Source organism: Danio rerio, chromosome 22, assembly GCF_052040795.2.
Source record: "Danio rerio strain M-AB ecotype USA chromosome 22, GRCz13ab, whole genome shotgun sequence".
In the NCBI taxonomy this organism is placed as follows: Eukaryota; Metazoa; Chordata; class Actinopteri; order Cypriniformes; family Danionidae; genus Danio; species Danio rerio.
The window spans coordinates 10,205,081-10,224,735 of record NC_141042.1 but is presented as its reverse complement, the minus strand read 5'-3'; the positions used below and the strand labels follow the sequence as shown (position 1 = coordinate 10,224,735).

At 34.9% G+C, this 19,655-nt stretch overlaps 1 protein-coding gene across 1 annotated transcript; it reads right to left on the bottom strand.

Moving 5' to 3' along the window:
- Positions 1 to 3,009: 3,009 nt before the first annotated feature.
- LOC147838426 (uncharacterized) lies at positions 3,010 to 13,173 on the bottom strand. Its single transcript, XM_087303983.1, has 6 exons — positions 13,040 to 13,173; positions 12,207 to 12,533; positions 7,690 to 7,986; positions 7,477 to 7,599; positions 7,318 to 7,385; positions 3,010 to 6,331 (listed from the first exon to the last, which is right to left on the bottom strand). Exons 1-6 carry the CDS (start codon positions 13,092 to 13,094, stop codon positions 6,254 to 6,256), a joined length of 948 nt encoding a protein of 315 aa, XP_087160109.1. The 5' UTR covers positions 13,095 to 13,173; the 3' UTR covers positions 3,010 to 6,253.
- Positions 13,174 to 19,655: the final 6,482 nt, after the last annotated feature.

Sequence of the window (19,655 nt, the reverse complement as noted above, 5' to 3'; positions counted from 1 at the left end):
TCTATTTCTCTCTCAGTCTTAAGTCCTGTTTGTTGTCATTTTCACTTTTTGTGTGTTTGTGTGAATTTTGTATTGTAATTTTTATGCAGCATTATTCCATTAAAGTCAATCCAATACATACATATATTCAGAAATACAAAGATAATCAGACTGTTTTGTCATTATGCCTCATCTTTGTGTGGTTTCATATGAGAAGTGTAAAGGGTGTAGTAAACAAGACACACACACATATGTATATGTATATGTATGTGGAGTCAAAAGTCATGTTTAATAAACCAAAAACATTTCCACAGTTTTTCCTACAGTCTAATAGTTTTTATTCTGGAGAAAGTCTTGGACTATTTTTTTAATCTGGCTGGAGTAATTAAGCAGTTTATATAGACCTAATAAGCATGTCAATATAATTAACCCCCTAATAACTTATTTGTCAAACAAACATTTGTCATGACTTGTCACTCAAAAGCATCTTGCTATAGCTACTTCATTTATAATGTAGCCAAATTAGGTTTCTTGAAAGCTTTCTTGCTGTAAAAGCTGTTTATTTTGTTATTCTTTAAACGTTTGTTGAATATACAGAATTATATTTTTAATACACCCTTTTAGTTAATGAGCTGTTCATCTTCTGTAGTTCTGACCATCTCTGTAAAAACAGTGATATTTCTATTGCATCCACTCCCACATTAAAAAATACTATAGTAATGTATACTGTAGTGCTTTTGAACCATGTTATAAAATAGCCTATTTAAATTTTATAGTTCTGGTATCACAACAACTATAAACACAGCCCAATACTGAATAAACATGTTCAAAAATGCTATAATATTTACTATAAATCACCATAGTATTTTTTCATGAGGTCATTCGTCTGCGATAAAAAACGCGAACGAGAACTCCGCCACTGGTGACGTTTCCAGGTGGCTAAACAGCGAGATTCGGCAGGTGTCCGACTTCTGATGTAATTTTTGAGCCCTCCTCTTACTGCGCATGCCTGCTCTCGTTTACAATGCAGTCAAGGCTAGGCGCACCTCAAACGAGCCTATTGGAAAAAGATTTACCGCCGCCCACTTGCTCTTTTCATGAATTTATTAAAACATCTTACTGCAATATATAAATCACTATTAGCTGCGTCTTTGATTTAGAGTGCAATGTCAAACTTGGTTAATGTTTGCATTTACACGTGATCAGTTTCAGTTCTTGTTTTAAATGGAAATCGATCTCTTTATCTTATCTTTAAATCTGTTATTTAAATTCAAACCAGTTTTGGAAATGGTGCGTTGAAAAAGGATGCGTTCAGGGGCGGACTGGGACAAAAATTCAGCCCTGGCACTGTAGCCACACCAGCCCACATGACCACACCGACACAGCCCCACCGACAGACACGAACATTTACTACTTATATTGGTGTACAGATAGTGATATAATATAAGCAGTACCATATATGTAATAGATATTTAAACATTTAATGTATGTGACTGGAAGAAAAACAACCCGTTTATAACAAATTCATACAGTAAAACTAAATTAAAATAATTTAAAATCCGTGTGCTGTCTGTTTACTATTTGTCTGCTATTTATGATAGGAGTAACCTGTGAATGTGTATCACACACACGCACACACCATGAACATGCAGCCAGGGCCGGCCCAAGCCTTCAGGGGGCCCTAAGCAGGATTTTATTTGGGGCCCCCTTGGTGCAAACAATATGACAAATTATCGTCAATCCTTGATAATTCGCACACTATAAATTTAAAACACACATTATGGATTTTATTCGCTGTAGCTGTGTTGCTTACATCATAAAATATATGTTTTAAGACAATTCTAAATATTATTCTGCAGAAACAACTTCCTATTGATCCAACATTTTATATGACTACTTGCCACAAATCTAAATAATTAGAGACAAAACATTAATATGGGCTGGCAAAAACAAAACCAGCTGGAAGTAGCCAATAACATACTTATTTTTATTATTATTCAGGCACAAGACGCTGCCAAACAGTCAAACATAGTAACAATAAAGATAATTTTTTAAAAATTGGATATAAATGTTAATACTGAAAAAAAATAATATTGTATTTTGGAGTTCAAGTAACTTAAAGCATCTATTTAAATTAAAATCAAACTAAATCAGGAAGCATTTTCTAGACATACTGGCATATCAATCAAATTAGTAAATATGTACAAAATTTTTTTTTTCATTTTTCAGAAATAATTCTAAATTAAGTGATTTTTTTTGTAAAACAAATTAATCTGCCAATGAGATAAGTAAAATAATCTTAATTAAAACCTAAAACAATATTATTTATTTACCCTAATTGGCAGATTATTGAGCTTTTTTAATGAAAAAATCACATAATTGTGACTAAAAATCCCTCTAGAAAATGTTGATTGGTTTAAGAATTTTTAGATATTTGGACTAAAAATCACATAAAAACTATAAGAAAGAAAATCATTTTTGCAGTGTTTTTATTAAATAGAGCCACAGCGTTAAAAGGGCTCACATGAGCTTCTATTTTGAAGTGTTTCTGGCAATCAGTGATCTCATACCCCTTGTTGATTGTACATGGAAGTGTTTTAGTATCTTTTTTTGTATAAGTTTTTTCTGATTCCTTAATTTGTTTATTTCAATTTGTTGTAGACCACACCAACCCACAAGGATACCCAAAGTGATTGTTAGCACTTGCATACTCAGTACTTGTTGGAAACTTTTTGGAAAGAATAAAGAGTCAAAATAATTCTGGATAGATTGAATCTCATTTTCCCTGACAATGAGATGATTATGTACTGTAACCTATGCATGTATTTAATGCTGTCCTGTGCCAGTTCATCATCACATGTCGTTGTTTGAAGTCTTGTCCTGTCTTGTTTCCAGTCCTCATCCTTGCCAGCCTGCCCAGTCATGTTTGTATGTGTACATGACTGGGCAGGCTGGCAAGGATGAGGACTGGAAACAGGACAAGACTTCAAACAACGATATGTGATAACAAACTGGCACAGGACAGCAAACGTGAAGGGTTTTTAAACTGTAGGAAATTAACAAACAACAGATGCACATAATTAACCAATAATGGGTCAACAAGTGGGGTGGGGCTAGACAATAGACGGGAGAGTGCATGACAGAGACAAGACAAGCCATGCGCTCACATAAAACAGGACAAGAACATGCAGCCAATGAGAGAACTCATTAACCGCATGTTCATGACAACACAAGCACAACACTGAAGCACACAACAAAAGCACGTGACCACAATGTAAACACATAGCCACGTGCTTTGACAGACGCAAGACACGAGCACACCATGAATGAAAACTCACCATGCGCTCACACACGCAGCGTGCATGTTTCAACCCAGCGCCGACCAAAACCGAAACCAACTGGATTGAGAGGCTAGGAATGAAACACCACGCTGCAGACAGACGAAAACACAAACACGAGTACAAGAGCGCGCACGTCCGAGGCACGCAAAGACCGCGCGGCCGCATCAAGCGGAAGCGCGTACACCCACGACGGCACGCGCACACACAGAGACACACAATGACAGAAAGAGGACGAGACAGAACTAGTGTCCGAGCTCTGGCACTAAAACAAGAATTTACAAGACCAGAGTGGCAGAACCCTGACAGTCACACCATTGTTCACTTTACAGCTAACAAAATCTTACAACAAAGCAAATTTTTTGCAGAACATTAACCTATATGGATTTCATCACGATTGCTTCACTCCACCCCTAAACAATAGTAAAAAAACACAAGATAAATATATTGCCAATATGTCTTTCATTTGCAAAGCAACCAACGAGACTACTCAAATATGATGTTTACTTATTTACCTCGTTGCCAAATATGTGTTCACACTTTTCTTGAGATTTTTAACACATTGGGTTCTGGTTAGCCACCATTTCCTATTGAGCAAACTATACAACTGCATTATCATGTTAAATCTGACTTAACGGTGATGTGGTTTCGCACATTATTCAATTACTGGTTTCAGAAGTCTTTTTTATCTGCCACACATAAATATAGAAATCATTGCAAATCATTATAAATACATTTATTATTTTTATTTTAGAACATTATCGGCATCATGAAGATTTTACAAATGAAGAAAATGCTAAACTTTTCAGTGTTAACATGTCTTCCCTGTTAGGAAACGCTAAATAACTGTGTGTATTAATAACTGTAAGAGTGTGGAGATCTAAGATGTATGTGTAAAGAATCTTTAAAGTGATACTTTCATTTTGCATGAATCATGATGACCATAATGTAACCGATCAAAACATTTGGAGTATTTACATTTAATAATTTATCAGACATTCATTCTGAATTTGCCATAAAGCCACTACAATTAACCAAATGTTAAAAAGTAAATAAATATATAAAACTATATTTAATGATAACTTGCGTAGACAGCAAAAGCAGGTCAAAAGCACACACAAACATCAACCACATACATCTAAATAACAAGTTCTCATGTACCTGCTGTGCATTTACCAAAAACATAAAACCACTCTGTTCATAAAGCAGACCACATCACATCTCCCTCGGACTTAAAAATAACTGTTACTGGTTCACAGAGCATGAATTGTATTGTATTTTGTGGGAAACTGTATGTTTGCTATCTTGTAACAAAAATTTGTCTACAAGGATGCTTCAGGTAACGTTGCAATTTTAAACATTTTGGTTAACAAAATGGAATAATACCAAGAAAATTAAACTTAAACCAAGCTAGTTAGGAACATTAAACTTTGTCAGTAAATAAGCTAATTAAAAAATATAGCACACAGGGGCCTCATGTATCAACGCTGCGTATACGCACAAAAACTTTGCATACGCCAGGTTTCACGCTCATAATCGCTCACGTTTGGATTTACTAACGATGAGCAGAAAAGACCTTGTTCAAAAAACATGAACAAATCTTAACACTTTTTCTTAATGCTTTGCAAATGTGGAGCCTGCTGAAAGCCCTTTGAACTGTGAGATACCTCTGGTTTCTCTTTCTTAATAAATAATAAAACAAATCCATTGGTGCATAAAATAACCATTTTGTCTTCCACAGTTCTAAACAAAGAGTTATTTCTCAGAAATAAAAAAAATTTTTCATTCCTGTAAATGAAAACAAAGGGAAATTAACCTTTTTAGTTAAATTAAAGGTTCCTAAATAATGACTCTTTTCCACCAAGTCAATTTGAGTGCTGATTCAGAGCCAAGATCCAAAACAGTTCTTTGTTTTTCGACACTTAAAGCACCGGCTCTGGAACAGTAAAAATGGTGGCATCAAAACATTTCAGCCTGATCTCACAAGGAAACGTACTTACGTTTTGCCAGTTCAGTCGTACAAAAATGTATGATTTTAAAAAGAAGGTTTGGCACCTAACCCCACCCCTAACCTCAACCGTCATTGGGTGATAAGCAAATCATACTAAATTGTACGAATTAGATAGTACGAATTTATACGAATTAGCCACTAAAGCAAAAAGCTACAAATTGCTGTGAGATTGCGTTGAACATTTCTAGTCTAGAACTAAGAAGCGCTTGCATCAGGGGTGGGGGGCGCTCCTACTGTCACAGATAAAGACAAACAGAAAGCGTTTTTATCGCCATATTTTAAAAAGCAGCAAAACATAATATTGATTCCATTATTGTTTCTAATATCGCTCTATTTACAATCACAGTGTATGTAGTGAAGACATTGTTCTCTATACACACTATGGCACTGCATTAACAAATTGATCTTGCAGTGTTTGGATAATGATATTGGTTTACAAACTTGTAAACATTTATAGCACTGGATTGCTGATGATGTGTTTGTGTTGGTGCTTTTGCTTTGTGTTTCTGGGGAAGATGAGACGTATACAGTATGCACTGATGTCAGACTGGGCTCTATAGTGGCTCTAGCTGGTGGAAAAGCAAAGCACTAGACAAACCAGCTCCTAACCGACAATCAACGGCTCTGAATTTTTGCCTGGCTCGTCTTTCCTTGTACCTTTTTATTTTAATCTACTGCAGAACTAAAAGGTTCTATCATTTTAAAGGTTCTTCGAAGAACAATCAATACCAATTTAATATTTCATTTCTCTAGGAACTGATTAACAATATGAAAAAAAAAACAGTCTCAGCTTCTGGTTAATGTGGACTTTAAGGGTGTTTATAGCATAAATACTGAAACCATACTGACAGTCTCTGCAGTTCTGCTTTGCTTTACCCTCATCCATTCCACATGCTTTTTCTTCCTGAAAACAACAGGGCGTTCACTACATGACCAGACTTGACCAGACTCCTCTTCTCAGAAACACTTCTGAATACTCGGTCTGATCCAGTCCCTTAGTTTCCTGAAACAAAAGAGACACGCAATAGGAAAATATAAAATATAAAACCATTGATTATAATATACACTTTTAACACATGAAAGAGCAAATTCACAATATAACATCAGCCATAATGTAAAAAAAGTTAAGTAACATTCTTTATGCATATCTTTATTCATATTCTTTTAACAAAGTTTTTTATGCTTTTGAATTAGGCTACTCTTAAAAAAAATAAGGCTCATTGACTATCAGTAGAATCCAAAATATAGTCTAGACCACTGGTCACAACCATTACAGGTCTTTCAATCTCTGCTAATGAGCTGATGATCTGAATCAGGTGTGTTTGGTTAAAGATCATCAACCACCAAAGTTCAGGTCTAAAACTCAAGATCACAAGAATGGAGCATGCGTGCAAGTTTCTGCATGCGTTCTTGGAATCGAGGATGCGTTGACGCAGACTTGAGCACTGAACTTGTTTTAGAAATCCCAGAAGTCATTGCGACTGAATAAAGAAGGTGGGAAGTGCAGCATTTTATATAGATTTATTATTAAAATTCAGAGATATAACTTATTTATCTCAGGAGTTCCCCTAAATGAAAAGTAAACATTATCAGCATGAAAATCATAATAAAGGAATATACACATTAAGGGTGTTTATTTGCTGAAATTCATTTTAAATTTTTTATTTATTTAAAGTTTTATTTGTATTGTGCAAGATTATTGTGCAATTTTTGTTTTGAAAACAACAGCACATAATGAGACTGACCTAAAATTTTAAAGCATGCTGATGCACAAATAATCCATCTTTTATTTTGGTTTATTTTGGTTATATTCATAAACAAAAACAAGCAAGCATCAGCATGAAAGATTCATTTAGAAATGAGGGTTAAATTCTGCACCATCCAGCATGTAAAGCCCCAAACAGACATGCAAACAATACAAGCTAAGCAAGATTTCTGACAACTAAGAGATTTAGATCAAAGACGAAATTAAAAGCAGTGATATCTTACAGTATCTGGAGCTCTGTGTGTAGTAAATGTTGCATCAGTATAAACGACCTCTTCTTCTGTAGTTTCAACTGTTTAATTAATTCAGAAAATCACAATAATAAAAAAGTGAAATGGGTAAGTTCATTTGATGGCTTTCTGGTGTAATGAAAGATAACTGACTTGCTTGTTTGTTGTTCCTCTTGTGCCAGAACATCAAAACTCCAACTGTGACCACCAGCAACAACAACAACAGGACTACACCAGCAATTATTAGAGCTTTCAGAATAAAGAGTTGTCTGGTTGCTGAAATGCATTAAACACAAACAACAATAAATCACAGCAGATTTCAAACGAGATAAAATGACAGCAGACGACTCGTAATTGTTCACAGACCTGAACATGTCCCGCATAGCTGAGTAATGTTGAGGTGTGTAGTTTGGTTTGTGAAAGAGTAAGCCACAACGCAGCTGTAGGAGTCATCCAGACACTCAATCTCCAGAGGTAGAGAGAGACTGGTGCTGAGATCAGACACACTGATGCTGGACAATACACTGTTTCCTTTGTACCAGGAGAGACTCACAGCGCTCACATTCACCACTGAACACACCAGCAAACAGTTCTGGCTGGAGAATCTTTCTGATACTAAAGGGTTTTGAGGAGAATCGCTGATCACAGGAACAGTTAGGAGGGCTGAAAGAGAAAGAAAAATGTCATTAGTCAATGATAAAGATGCCACAAGTTGTTTCTCTATTGAATTCAGTGCATATCTACAACTATGTGGGCACCTATTCATTGTACATATCGCTGTCAATTTTACATTGTCCTGTTTTTTTTTTTCTTCTTCTTCTTCTTCTTAGGAGTATGCAGTTGTATTTTGCGCTGTCATTGTATTTACACTGTCTGTATTTTGTACTGTCTGGAGCCAGCACCTAAGCTTTTCACTCATCATAGCACAAGTGCTGCTGATGATGCGACAATAAAAGCGATTTGTGGTATAAACTGAATTCAGAACAGCTATTGGGTGTTGTCAGGCTTGGCACAGATTAGCTTCATTCTAAATTCGCTGTAAACCACGTTGAATCAGATGGACTATACTGTAAGGTGGTTATTCGTATAAATAGCAATGGCTCACAACAAAATAAACAAAGCAAATGAAACTGTTTGTTTGGCTCAATTATGATTAAGGAATGGTTTCCAAGCTATGGTGGATGTTTGTGATTTTGAACGCCATTATTAATGACATGATATTATCCATTTAATGTATCCTTACCTAAGTATTTTTTTATTGTTTTATATAACAGTACTTTTACCATTCTACATTGAGCAGAGTTTCTCTCTTCCTATGAAATTTAATGAACACAATTTTTAATGATAATTTTTAATGTCATTTTTACGAGGTTGCAATTGTTACTTGTGAAAAATTATTAGTTTGGTTTGTTGGACTTACTTATTTATGCTTATTACAGAACTGGATTTTTCATGACGTAATTAAAAAGTGAAGTCCCTGCCATATTGGTATTCCCTACTATGCTCATGCATTCTGTTTAATCCATAGCAAAATATATGGTTTTAGCTTTAAAATATATGATTAGCCTTAAGGCTACTGTAGCAGGGTGTGTTATTGTTATCATGGGATGTGGCAACAAGGGTCGAATCCATATTCAGCTTTTATTAGAATAGTCAGGCAGGCAAAATTCAATACAGGTGCACACTGTAGCACAGTGGTCCTCAACCTTTTGATCCTCCACAGACCGGTCAACGCTTGGGCAATTTTATATTTGGGGGGATTTGGCCGGTGGTTTTTAGGTTGCTAGGCAACAAAGGAGCTAAGACAAAGTTTCTACCCCAAAGAAACTTTTCAAGGATGTTTGTTTCTTACTCATTTTGCTGCTTGTGGGTTAAATTTGGGCACTCAAGAGACCAAGACGTAAGCGAGAGAATACGGTCATTTTTCAAAATAAAGGATTTTTCAAAATAAATGATCGTTCAGACTCAGATAAATAAAATGTAAATAATTCATGATTTCTTGTGCGGCCTGCTACCTATTGATCCATGGACTGGTACCGCGTCCCGGTGGTTGAGGACCACTGCTGTAGTATACAAAAAATCTAAAGAGTAGTCTGCACTGTAAAAAAAAAAAAAAAAAAAAAAGATCAAATGACTGGCAGCTATGGCTGCCAAACAAAAAAGATAATATTACGGTAAAATCTCTTTGCTGAAATATAGTGCAAAATGATAAATCTACAAATACTTTCATTAAAATGTTTACACTTGTTTAACACTGTTATTTTACAGATTTTTCCTAGATCATTATGATTAAACACGCACCAGTTGCTGTATTAAAATAACAGTGTTTCTTTTTAAACATTTTAAGAAAAAAAAATCTGTAGATTTATTATTTGTGCTCTACATTTAAACAGAGATTTTACCATAATTTTATGGTTTTGTTTGGCCAGTCAGTTGATCTTTTTTTAAAATGTTCATTTATTTTAAATATTTTTTTAAAAGTTTTTTTACAGATACAAAAAAGAAAAAAAAGTTTAAATATAAAATTACATTTAAAAGTAAAACTAATAAGGGTTTACTTTAAAATTGCAAGACATTTTTTTTGCATTGTCATAAACCTTAATATAGAGAGGTACACAAGTAATTACAATTTATTACTTTAACTTTACATAATTTAAATGTACTTAAAAAACACTGTGTAAAAAATACGGCAATTTTATTGTATAAAACAGACAAGCTGCTGTAATTAGTCATTCATTATATAATACATAAAATAAATCAAATAAAATGTAAAATGAAAGCCAAACTGTTAGAGAGATGGTTTGTCATTTTACTGAGTTTTGAATATAATTTGAAATGACAAAAAAAAAAAAAAAAAATACTGTAATAAAAATTTAGAGATATTTTCTGTAAAATTTTTGTTTTTGTTACAGTGTGTGTAACAGGCAAATGGGTCCAAGGCAAGCAGCAAAACAATCATAAACCGTATAAACAAGCAAGATCTCCAAGGTTTAAAAAATGGCAAGGCTGTAAAAATGCTTCGTAATGCACAGTAACAAGACTCAGGGGCGCCTGCAGGATTTTATTCGAAGGTATGCACAAATCCAGCACCGCCCCGTCCCCTTCTCGCAATTTTATCAAGAAACACTGATGCTTACTGTCAAAGGCAATATTAAGGATATTAGTTATGAAATTCATCTATTTGTTTCCTTTTTTTAAATTAATTTATTTTCTTTGAATTCTAAATGTAATAAAAGCACATCAGCACAAAGGAAAAATCAGATGCTCAAGACGTAATCTTTAAAATTATGACATATTAAAAAATTGCAAATATATGACAGAAGATTGTGATACAATACAATTAGTGAAGCATTAACCAACCAAAGCATAGACCGAAAGTCTTCCACCCGCACAGTTGAGTAGTAGACGGGCACAAACAAAAGTATATGTTTCTTGGAAAAAATATAGTTTTAAAACGAATTTCGTATATAGTTTGTCTCTTTGTTCAAATATTTTTCTTGGTCAGTTACCTTCTAGACAATAGAAGAACGAATGACATAGAGGTGAAGTGCTTCAAAACCAATCCGCTATTCTTTAACAATACCAAATCACGAACTGGACTGTCAAATAAAATAATAATCTAGCCTAAATAAAATGAAAGTGAAATGTTCCGTTTCAGAGAAGCCTGTATTAAATTGTTTTCCATGTTGCACCGGTCAACTACGATTTAATTAATTAATCAAGTGATTTGAATGAGCAGGAACGGCGTTTAAAAAGTATTTGCAACAGCACTGAACATGTTCCCACATTACCTCGATGGAACAAACTCAGTTGGAAGGGTGAGAAAACACAAACTCGCTGTGAGAATGGAGATGTCTGATTATTTATGCCAGTCTGTCAGATAAAATTTTTAAAACACCCTGAATTTTAGCCATTCCATGCGAGGAGGCTACGCAGCTGGATCTGATCTGTCTGAAGAGACAGTTCCCCCGGCTCAGGTGCTGATGATGACGCTGTCTCCACCCTGTGCAGGAGATTATTACTTGTATCATTATTTTTAGACCTTTTGGCAAATGTCTCAATTAGGTTTATCTGTTTTACAGAGTGTTTACTCATTTTGAACCTTGTTTGAAACAACAGTAACAAGTACATACACACTTTAAAACACATAAACACACACCTTTATTTATTCTAATTCTTTCTTGCTTTGTCAATATATCGTAGTGTATACTGTTTAATAATAAATTTAAATGTTGTAAAAAATAATTTAAAAAGTGGCATTAATTTCCGCCCTCTCATGGTAGTTACGCACAGTGCGTACAGCCGTACGGCTGCAGACGCCACTGACAAGACTCAACTAGGATGTGTGCGAATGTTGTGTTTATAGTCCATGTAATCAGTCGTGATGAACTGCACGTGTGTGTGAGTAATCAGAAGATGAACTGAAACTGCTGTGACTGCAGGGCATGATGGGATTTGTAGTCCAGTTCAGTGGCAAATGTGATGTGCAGAGTGCCCTCTAGTGTGTCTGATGGGCACTCTACTTGGTGATTATGACAGTAATAGAGTTGCAGTACAAATAATTAAGAAAAACTATAAAAAAAAGTTAAATGTGAATAAAGTAGGTCTGTAGCCTACACTGTAAAAAGTGATTAGTTAACTTAAAAAGGTTAAGCAAACCCATTGCTTTTAAAGCAGTTAGTTGAGTTTTTGTAACGCGAGTAAATCCTTTGTAACTTTTAAGTTAATTAATTTAAAGAAAATTTAAATAAATTAACCAATTGCTTTTTACAATGTTCATAATTTTTGTCCGCTCTACCAATCTCTAAACATTAGAAATGTCTCGTTATGCATAATTTCTATCTCAATTGCCCACATAAACAATTATTTTTTGATTCACTTACCATATACAGCAATGTTGAAATGTCTGTGTTTGATTCCTCCACTGATGATCAATAATTTATAAAGTCCAGAGTGTATTTTGTTGATGTTTGTGATGGTCAGAGATCCAGTCTTCTCATCTAACTGTAGTCTGTGTCTGAATCTCTCATTGTTCTCATCATCATATATATAAGTTCTCGTATAGATTTCAGCTATACGAGTCTCTGCATTATTAAGCCCAAATGTCCACAGTATCAGATCATTGCTCTTTATTTTAGTAACTCCAGTGTTTAGTGTTACAGATTCTCCCTCCATCACTGAAATTGTCTCTGGTTCATCTCCACGAACAACTGAAAAATAAAAACAGTAAGCGATAACAAATCACAGCGGTTTGTAAAAAGTTGAAAGGAAAGCTTAAGACATTCGGTGTATGACATGCACAAAAGTTTAAACACTCTCTAATGAAAAAACATTTGAGCTGTGGGTAATTCACAAGCAAAGCATTTAGTGAAAATGCTTATTACTGGTGTTGTACTTTAAAATAACAGCAGAAAAATAAATACATTTCTAAATGCTTGCATACTTGCAAATGTATCAGTTTAATAAAGCTATACTTCCTCTTGCTGCAAATTGCTTTGCTTTGAGATTTAGCCTATTTAATTTAGTCTATTCGATTTAGTCTGTTCTGCATGTGACAAATAATCACTTAAAAGCAAACTTGCTGGTGATGAGATTAAGCACTTCACTGTGTTTGTCTGAAGTTGCTGATGTGTCAACTTAAAACCTGCAAAAGATGTTATACAGTTCAAGGTCTGTAAATGCATGACCACAAGAATTAAAGACAAACAGAACTTACCCTCTAAAAGCAACAGGTAAAAACAGACACATGTGTAAATCCCCCTTTTTAACATCTCAGAAAGTTTAAATTTGAAAACAAAAAAAGCTCAACATTATTGCATTGCAAACCACATGCAGACAAGAAATTTGTGTGTTTAACTGGGGGCGGAGAAACTAGATTTCAGTAGTTGAGAGAGGGGTTGGGTTAAAAAGGCTCAACCACAAAATGTTTTAGGAACAGTCCCACATGTTTTCCTAATTTAGCCTATATTTATTGCTCATGTTAAGTCATTTTATGACAGTATAAATAATTCAGATCATCATTCAATTTACTTACAGTATGTTTTGATTTGATGAAAATAAAAGTGTTTTGTGTCATTTTGTTCACTGTTGTGTAGTCTGTGTTGGCAGTGGAAGATTTAAAAGGGCTAACTGTTAATTAGTCTGGATTAGGCATGGGATGATAATCATAGGTATACTGCAATTTGGGAAAGTCAAAGTTTTAAAACCACTCAAATTTTCTGCTATATTGTTCCTATGGTATATATAAGATTTTTATTTTATTAATTTTTATTTTTTTTGTTTTGTTTACTAGGACAACAGTATCTCCAGCAGAAAAAGATATCCAGATATGCTTTTTAAAATTATTTTAAAAATCGGTACTAATCGGAACTAATCAAGACAGCAGAAGTCTATGATTTATTTGAATTATTTAGCCTGACATACTGTAACCAAATATTATAAATGTTTTTTAAAATAAAATATATTGTGTTCAAAGGGGAAAAAAGTTTTACCTAGACATTTGAAAAGAACATATTTTAGTGCAGTAATCACAATACCGTGAAATCATGGTATTTTTATTCAAGGCTATCATACTGTCAGAATCTTATACCGGCCCATGCCTAGTCTGGATTGGTGTTTCTATAGAAGGACATTGAATGAGCAGCAACAACACTGTTCTAATGTCCAGGACACAACAAGATGACGGTCAGCTGTTGGGCTTCATCAATCCGTCGTTTTAGCTTTGGTCCGGCTAACTGGTTTGGTGTGATCCATACGTTGCTCTAGTCAGGTTAACATTCATTTGAAGTGTTCTCAGGCAGCTTTTTGGTCCAGGTGAGACTAGAAATTTGTCAATTTCAGACGTCAACACAGTCTGTGTGTTTCACACAGATGGCAGTTTCCTCCATACAGTTTTATGCAAAAGTGTGGCCATGCCTCTGTGTGTGGCTGCATAATTATGTGCTCTTCCTTTATAAAAGAAGATCTCAGTGAAATGCCATTCGGTATAGAAAGCTAGATAATGTCATGTTTTTTTCCAGACAAAAATCTGCAGTATAGCAGTATTAAGATGTGTGAAATTAAATTGAAACTATAAAATAGGCTGTGCAAAAGTTTGGGCACCTTTTTGTCACTTAATGCTGATTGGTTACAACACAAAATTGATTTGAGTGACTCAGTGAACCTTAACAATCCCAACAGAAGTGCAACCAATCATGAAAAAGGATATTAAAGATAGCTGATTGCTAGTTGTGCTTCTCCTTATTGTGAACCATGAAGTAGAAACATGAGAACGTCAAAAGAACTTGCTAATGACCTAAAAACTAGGATTATTCACCAACATAAATTAGGAGAAGGATACAAAAAGCGATCACAAAGGTTTAAAATCTCTATCTCCACAGTCAGAAATATAGCAAGAAAATGGAAGGCCACAGGAACAGTTCTTGTGAAGGAAAGTTGTGGTAGGCCAAGAAAAAAATCTGAAAGGCAAACCACAGACCACCTCCAAAGTGCTCCAGGAACATCTTGCTGCTGATAATGTCATTATCTCTTCACAAAGAACAGCTCCATAGAAGGTGATGCAGAGGAAGCCTTTTCCGCATTCTGCTAAGAAGAGTCATTTGAGGTATGCAAAGGCACATCTGGACTAGCCTGAATCATTTTGAAAAAATATACTATGGACAGATGCCACAACCAGGTGCTTTGCATGGCGGAAAAAAACAGCATTCCAGGAGAAGAACCTGTTCCCTACTGTAAAATATGGTGAAGGGTCAATCATGCTGTGGGGATTAGCGGCAAGCACAGGTACTGGAAACCTTGACAAAGTTAAAGGTCGCATTGGATTCCACCCAATGACAGCAGATTCTGAAGAATAATGTTTAGCAATCAGAGCCAAAGTTGGATGTTTTAGCAGGACAATGACCTAAAGCACAGATCTACCAAGTAATTCATGCTCAGACACGATACAATGTTCTAGAATGGCCCTTCCAGTCCTCAGACTTAAACATCATTGAAAATTGTGCAAGGAAGAATGGTCCAAAATGCCTTCAGTAGTATTCAGAGACTTATCCTTGGTTATAAAAAGCATCGACAGGCTTTTATTTCAGCAAAAGGTTGCTGTACAACATCCTTCCATTGGAGTGCCCAGTTTTTTCACATGTTTTGTTATAAATTAAATTGCATTGCATCTGTTGATTAAATAAGTGTTATGTCAGAACTGAAATGTTGCTTTTTCCCTAGGGTATAAATATATCCAAATGAAGTTGCTGATTTGAAGGACCAGCAGGCTATGGCTTGCAATTATGAAAATTATTAGGGGTGTTCAAACTTTTGCATGGCATTGTATATGTGCATGTGCATGTTTTATAAATGAAAACTTAAGAGGAGCTTTTGGAGCCCCAGGATCAGTTTCTATTCAACGGCTATTAACAACCTGTACACGGCCAGTTTGACTTACATTTATACACTAAAATGACTAGCTTCCCATTTTGAATGAGAACACAATGAGAAGTGCCTCGGCTACCAATATCCAACTTTTATTTTATTTTTTTTACTCCGAAATGGTCTAGGGATAACACCTAATACAGGCAATGAACTGTTGCAAGTACTCCATAAAGCTTTCTTCCATGTTATGGAGGCAGCATAGTCCTCTCTCTTTATTCAATTCTGGTCACATGGAACACCTTAGGGCTGAGCTATCAGTGGGTGTCTCATTTCTGCTCTGCTTTTGTCCACTTTTTGTCTGAGCAAGAAGTTTGGCCAGAGGCGAAATGATCATGCCCAACTGAGCTTGGTTTCTCTCTAGCTTTTTTCCTTCACTTTCAACTGTTGGTAAAGTTTGTTCTTCGCTGCTGTCGCCACTGGCTTTCATTGTTCGGGACTTGTGGAGCTGTGCATTGGTGAATTTGCTCTTCAGTGTTTGGACTTTCAGCAGTGCAAATTAAACCGCACTGAACTGAACTAAACTGAACTTTAACTCTCAAAACTGGGCCGACACGGATTCAATTTACTAGAACTTCTATGTTAAGCTGCTTAGACACAAACTACATTGCAAAAGCGCTTTAGACATAAATATGTATCGAATTGAATTTTTTAATTTTTCTCCATTTTGTTACCGACATCAATCTTCCAAAATTACAATCGGTTTCCAAAGGATGAAATCATCCACCGCCCTTTCATTTCAAGACCGTTTTAATTCAATGTATGTCCCAAAATGCAAAAAAGGACTATCTTAACCTCAAATTCATGACATCTTTGAAAGCGGCGATTAAAACCTCTTCTGTTGTACATCCCAATTTATCAAAATAGCCTATGCAGCATTTTTCTTTTCGTTCAAAACGCCTAAATATATAGAAATTTAAGGGTTTAAGTGGATAAGGGTTTAGGATGGTAGATAAAACATTATCTACCTTTTTTAGTAGAGTTTTTACTTCTCTCTTTACTTTTTAAAATGGTAAAAATGGGTTGTTTCATCTCAACTCTTGGTCAAAAAATGGACAGACCCAACAGTTGGGTTAAAATCTTATTTAATGTAAAAGAAAAAAATTAACCAATATTTGACCCAATGCTGGGTTATTATTTGGCCTATGGTGTTTGACATCAAATCATTTAGGTTATTTCTACCTAAACAAGGTTACCATCTGCAAAACAGATTGTGCTGCTAACATTAAAACTGATGTATTTATTATATAAACATATGCAAGCAGTTAAGCTTAACGGAAAGAAGCTGAATTCACAAACCCAACCATACTAAGGCTTTGCACATTGGCCCTATCATGCAGAATCTCAAAACATTTACTTTTGGCAAGATAGTGTCTCGAATACATAAACTTAAACTGCACATAAATGAAAATATTTTATTATACTTCGTTAGATTAGGATAGTTTAAGATAATATTGTGCTGAAATTCTATTTCAACTTTTTGAAAATCTGTAATCTGAAGGATCAAAAATAAAAACAAATCAATCCAGATTAAGCAATAGGATCTGACTGCAGACTTGCATATTGGACTGACACACAGGCCCTAAAATGGCATGTCAGACACAAAGCACTTAATAGAGCTAGTGATGTTGTCACTGTGCATAGGGTAAGGGGGCTGGGCTATGTGTGCACATTAAAAGCATTGCATGCTCAGAACTGTGCAACGCACTTGAGTGCAAAGTTAAGTTTTAATATATTTACATTTGGAAATTCACAAAATAATTTCAAGTAAGATGATCTTTACTTAATATTCTAATATACGAATGTATACATTTTGACCCATACAATGTATTTTGACATTACAATGACCCATGCACTTTATTTTGATGGTCTGTTTGTTGAATGTAAGTTACATTGCATCTACATGACAACCAATTCTTATTGGATTATATGTAGACTGTTAGTTTGGGGTTAGGGTTGGTGTAAGTTGACATGTACTTGCTAATTTTCTTATAGTCAGTTTAATGTTTGTTGAATGTCAGTATCAACAGATATTAAGCAGACAGTCTACTAATACTCAAAAGGACCATCAAAATAAAGTGTTACCATGTTTTTTCCCCTTAAAATTTATTTCATGATAATTTTGTTTTATTTTGTGGACAAAGTTTGTAGGATAGAATCAAGAAATAATGTTTAGAAATTATTATGATTGGATATATTTAAAGGTGACTGGTACCAAACGAGAATTAAAAAAGACTTTAGTTATACAAAAATGGCCCTTTCATGAAGGAAAGAAAGAAATTACAATGCGTCGTATGGCAGAATAATCCCGCTATCTATATAATAAGCTATCACTTTTTAGATCTTTGAAGGCCACACAGCTGTGGTGTTTTGAAAGATTGCTCCCTGATGAAATAACTTTTGTTGGATTTTGATATCGCTTCACCTGTCGGCTTTGAGACACCCAGTCGCATCCGGTCTGTGATTTAATAAGGTGTTGGTGTGTGAGACAGGAAATTTCCCATACTAAATTACATGACTAAAAGAACAAAGTACAAAAGAACAAAGAGTTCTGTGTAATCAAGATGGTTAGTGAGGTTTTCACCTGAAATTAGTTTTTATGTTCTAATGAGACTCTGATGTCTGCATAAGATATTAATTTAAAGCCCATGAGGGATGGGAATGGACTGGCAGTGTAAAATATTCAGGTATCATGTTAGTTCACATGATAATGTCAATAAGGAGAATTTTTGTTTATACCCGTTTTCCAACCTATACCCCATACAATTTTTTTTGTGCCCCAGGTCTGGCCCACACAAACGTTTTGCTAGGCTCATTCCAAACACTGACCATATCTAGGCCAAGTCTCAGCCAATTTAATGACCCATAACTGCCATTGGCTAGATTATTCTTGCGGTAGAGCTGAAAAAAGCAACTGTCCTGAGAAGTAAGGGAAAATGAGACATCTGTTTATCCTTACCACTACCAGGGACTAAATAGGGCTATTTAAAACTCTGAGCCACTCAGTGCCATAGTTTAGCAGAATCACTGTTTTTGAACGGCAAGCCGAAAGTAATACTTCACATTATTGACATGCTAAATCATAACGCAAAGAGCCATTTCCCATGTCATGACACATTAATTCATAGGCAAATCAAGGGCCCCCTCCTCTTGTGAGCCCTCAGACTTCAGCCCTGCCTAGCCTTTATGTTAATCTGGAATACTTGGTGTATGACTGCAATGAATTTGATAAACACATAAAGCATAGTGCTTCAGGAATGCTATGAGCGTGCTTTTCATCGAATCGACCTTTTAAAGCATAACAACTCTAAGTGTGCTTGTGCATGAAATGATTTTAAAAATCTGATTTTATAAAAAATATTTTATAAAAAAAAAAACAGATTTGGATATTTGGTTAATGGTTATTATTAATATAATTTGTGAAATAATGATTTGATTAATAAAATTTATGTAAAGTAGATATTTTGCAACATACAGAAACAGATTATTAATTTAAATGATTCAATCTGGATCGTTTCCTGGATTAAAATATTGCTTTACTCAAAAAATAATTAAAACTTGTTTTAAATGTGGGCCAAGCTAGGCCAAACTTACGTGGCCAACATATCAATTTTTAACATCTAGACCGAATACTACATTTGACATCTGGCCCATATCATGTGTGCCACCTAAAAGAGAATGCCATGTTTGGCCCGCATGCACTGTATATAATGATTCATTTGATATACTTTTTTTAAAGGTAAGAGATTGTTATATGGACTGAATTTAAACAAATTAAATGTAGTAATGTTCAACTTAATTGTTTGTTTAAATTCAGGCCATATCAATTGTTTGCCATTTGCAATGAACCATTTTGTTCAGTGTGCTGTATGCCATGCCGGATGAATGCCTGATGTGCCAGCTTTATGCCAAAT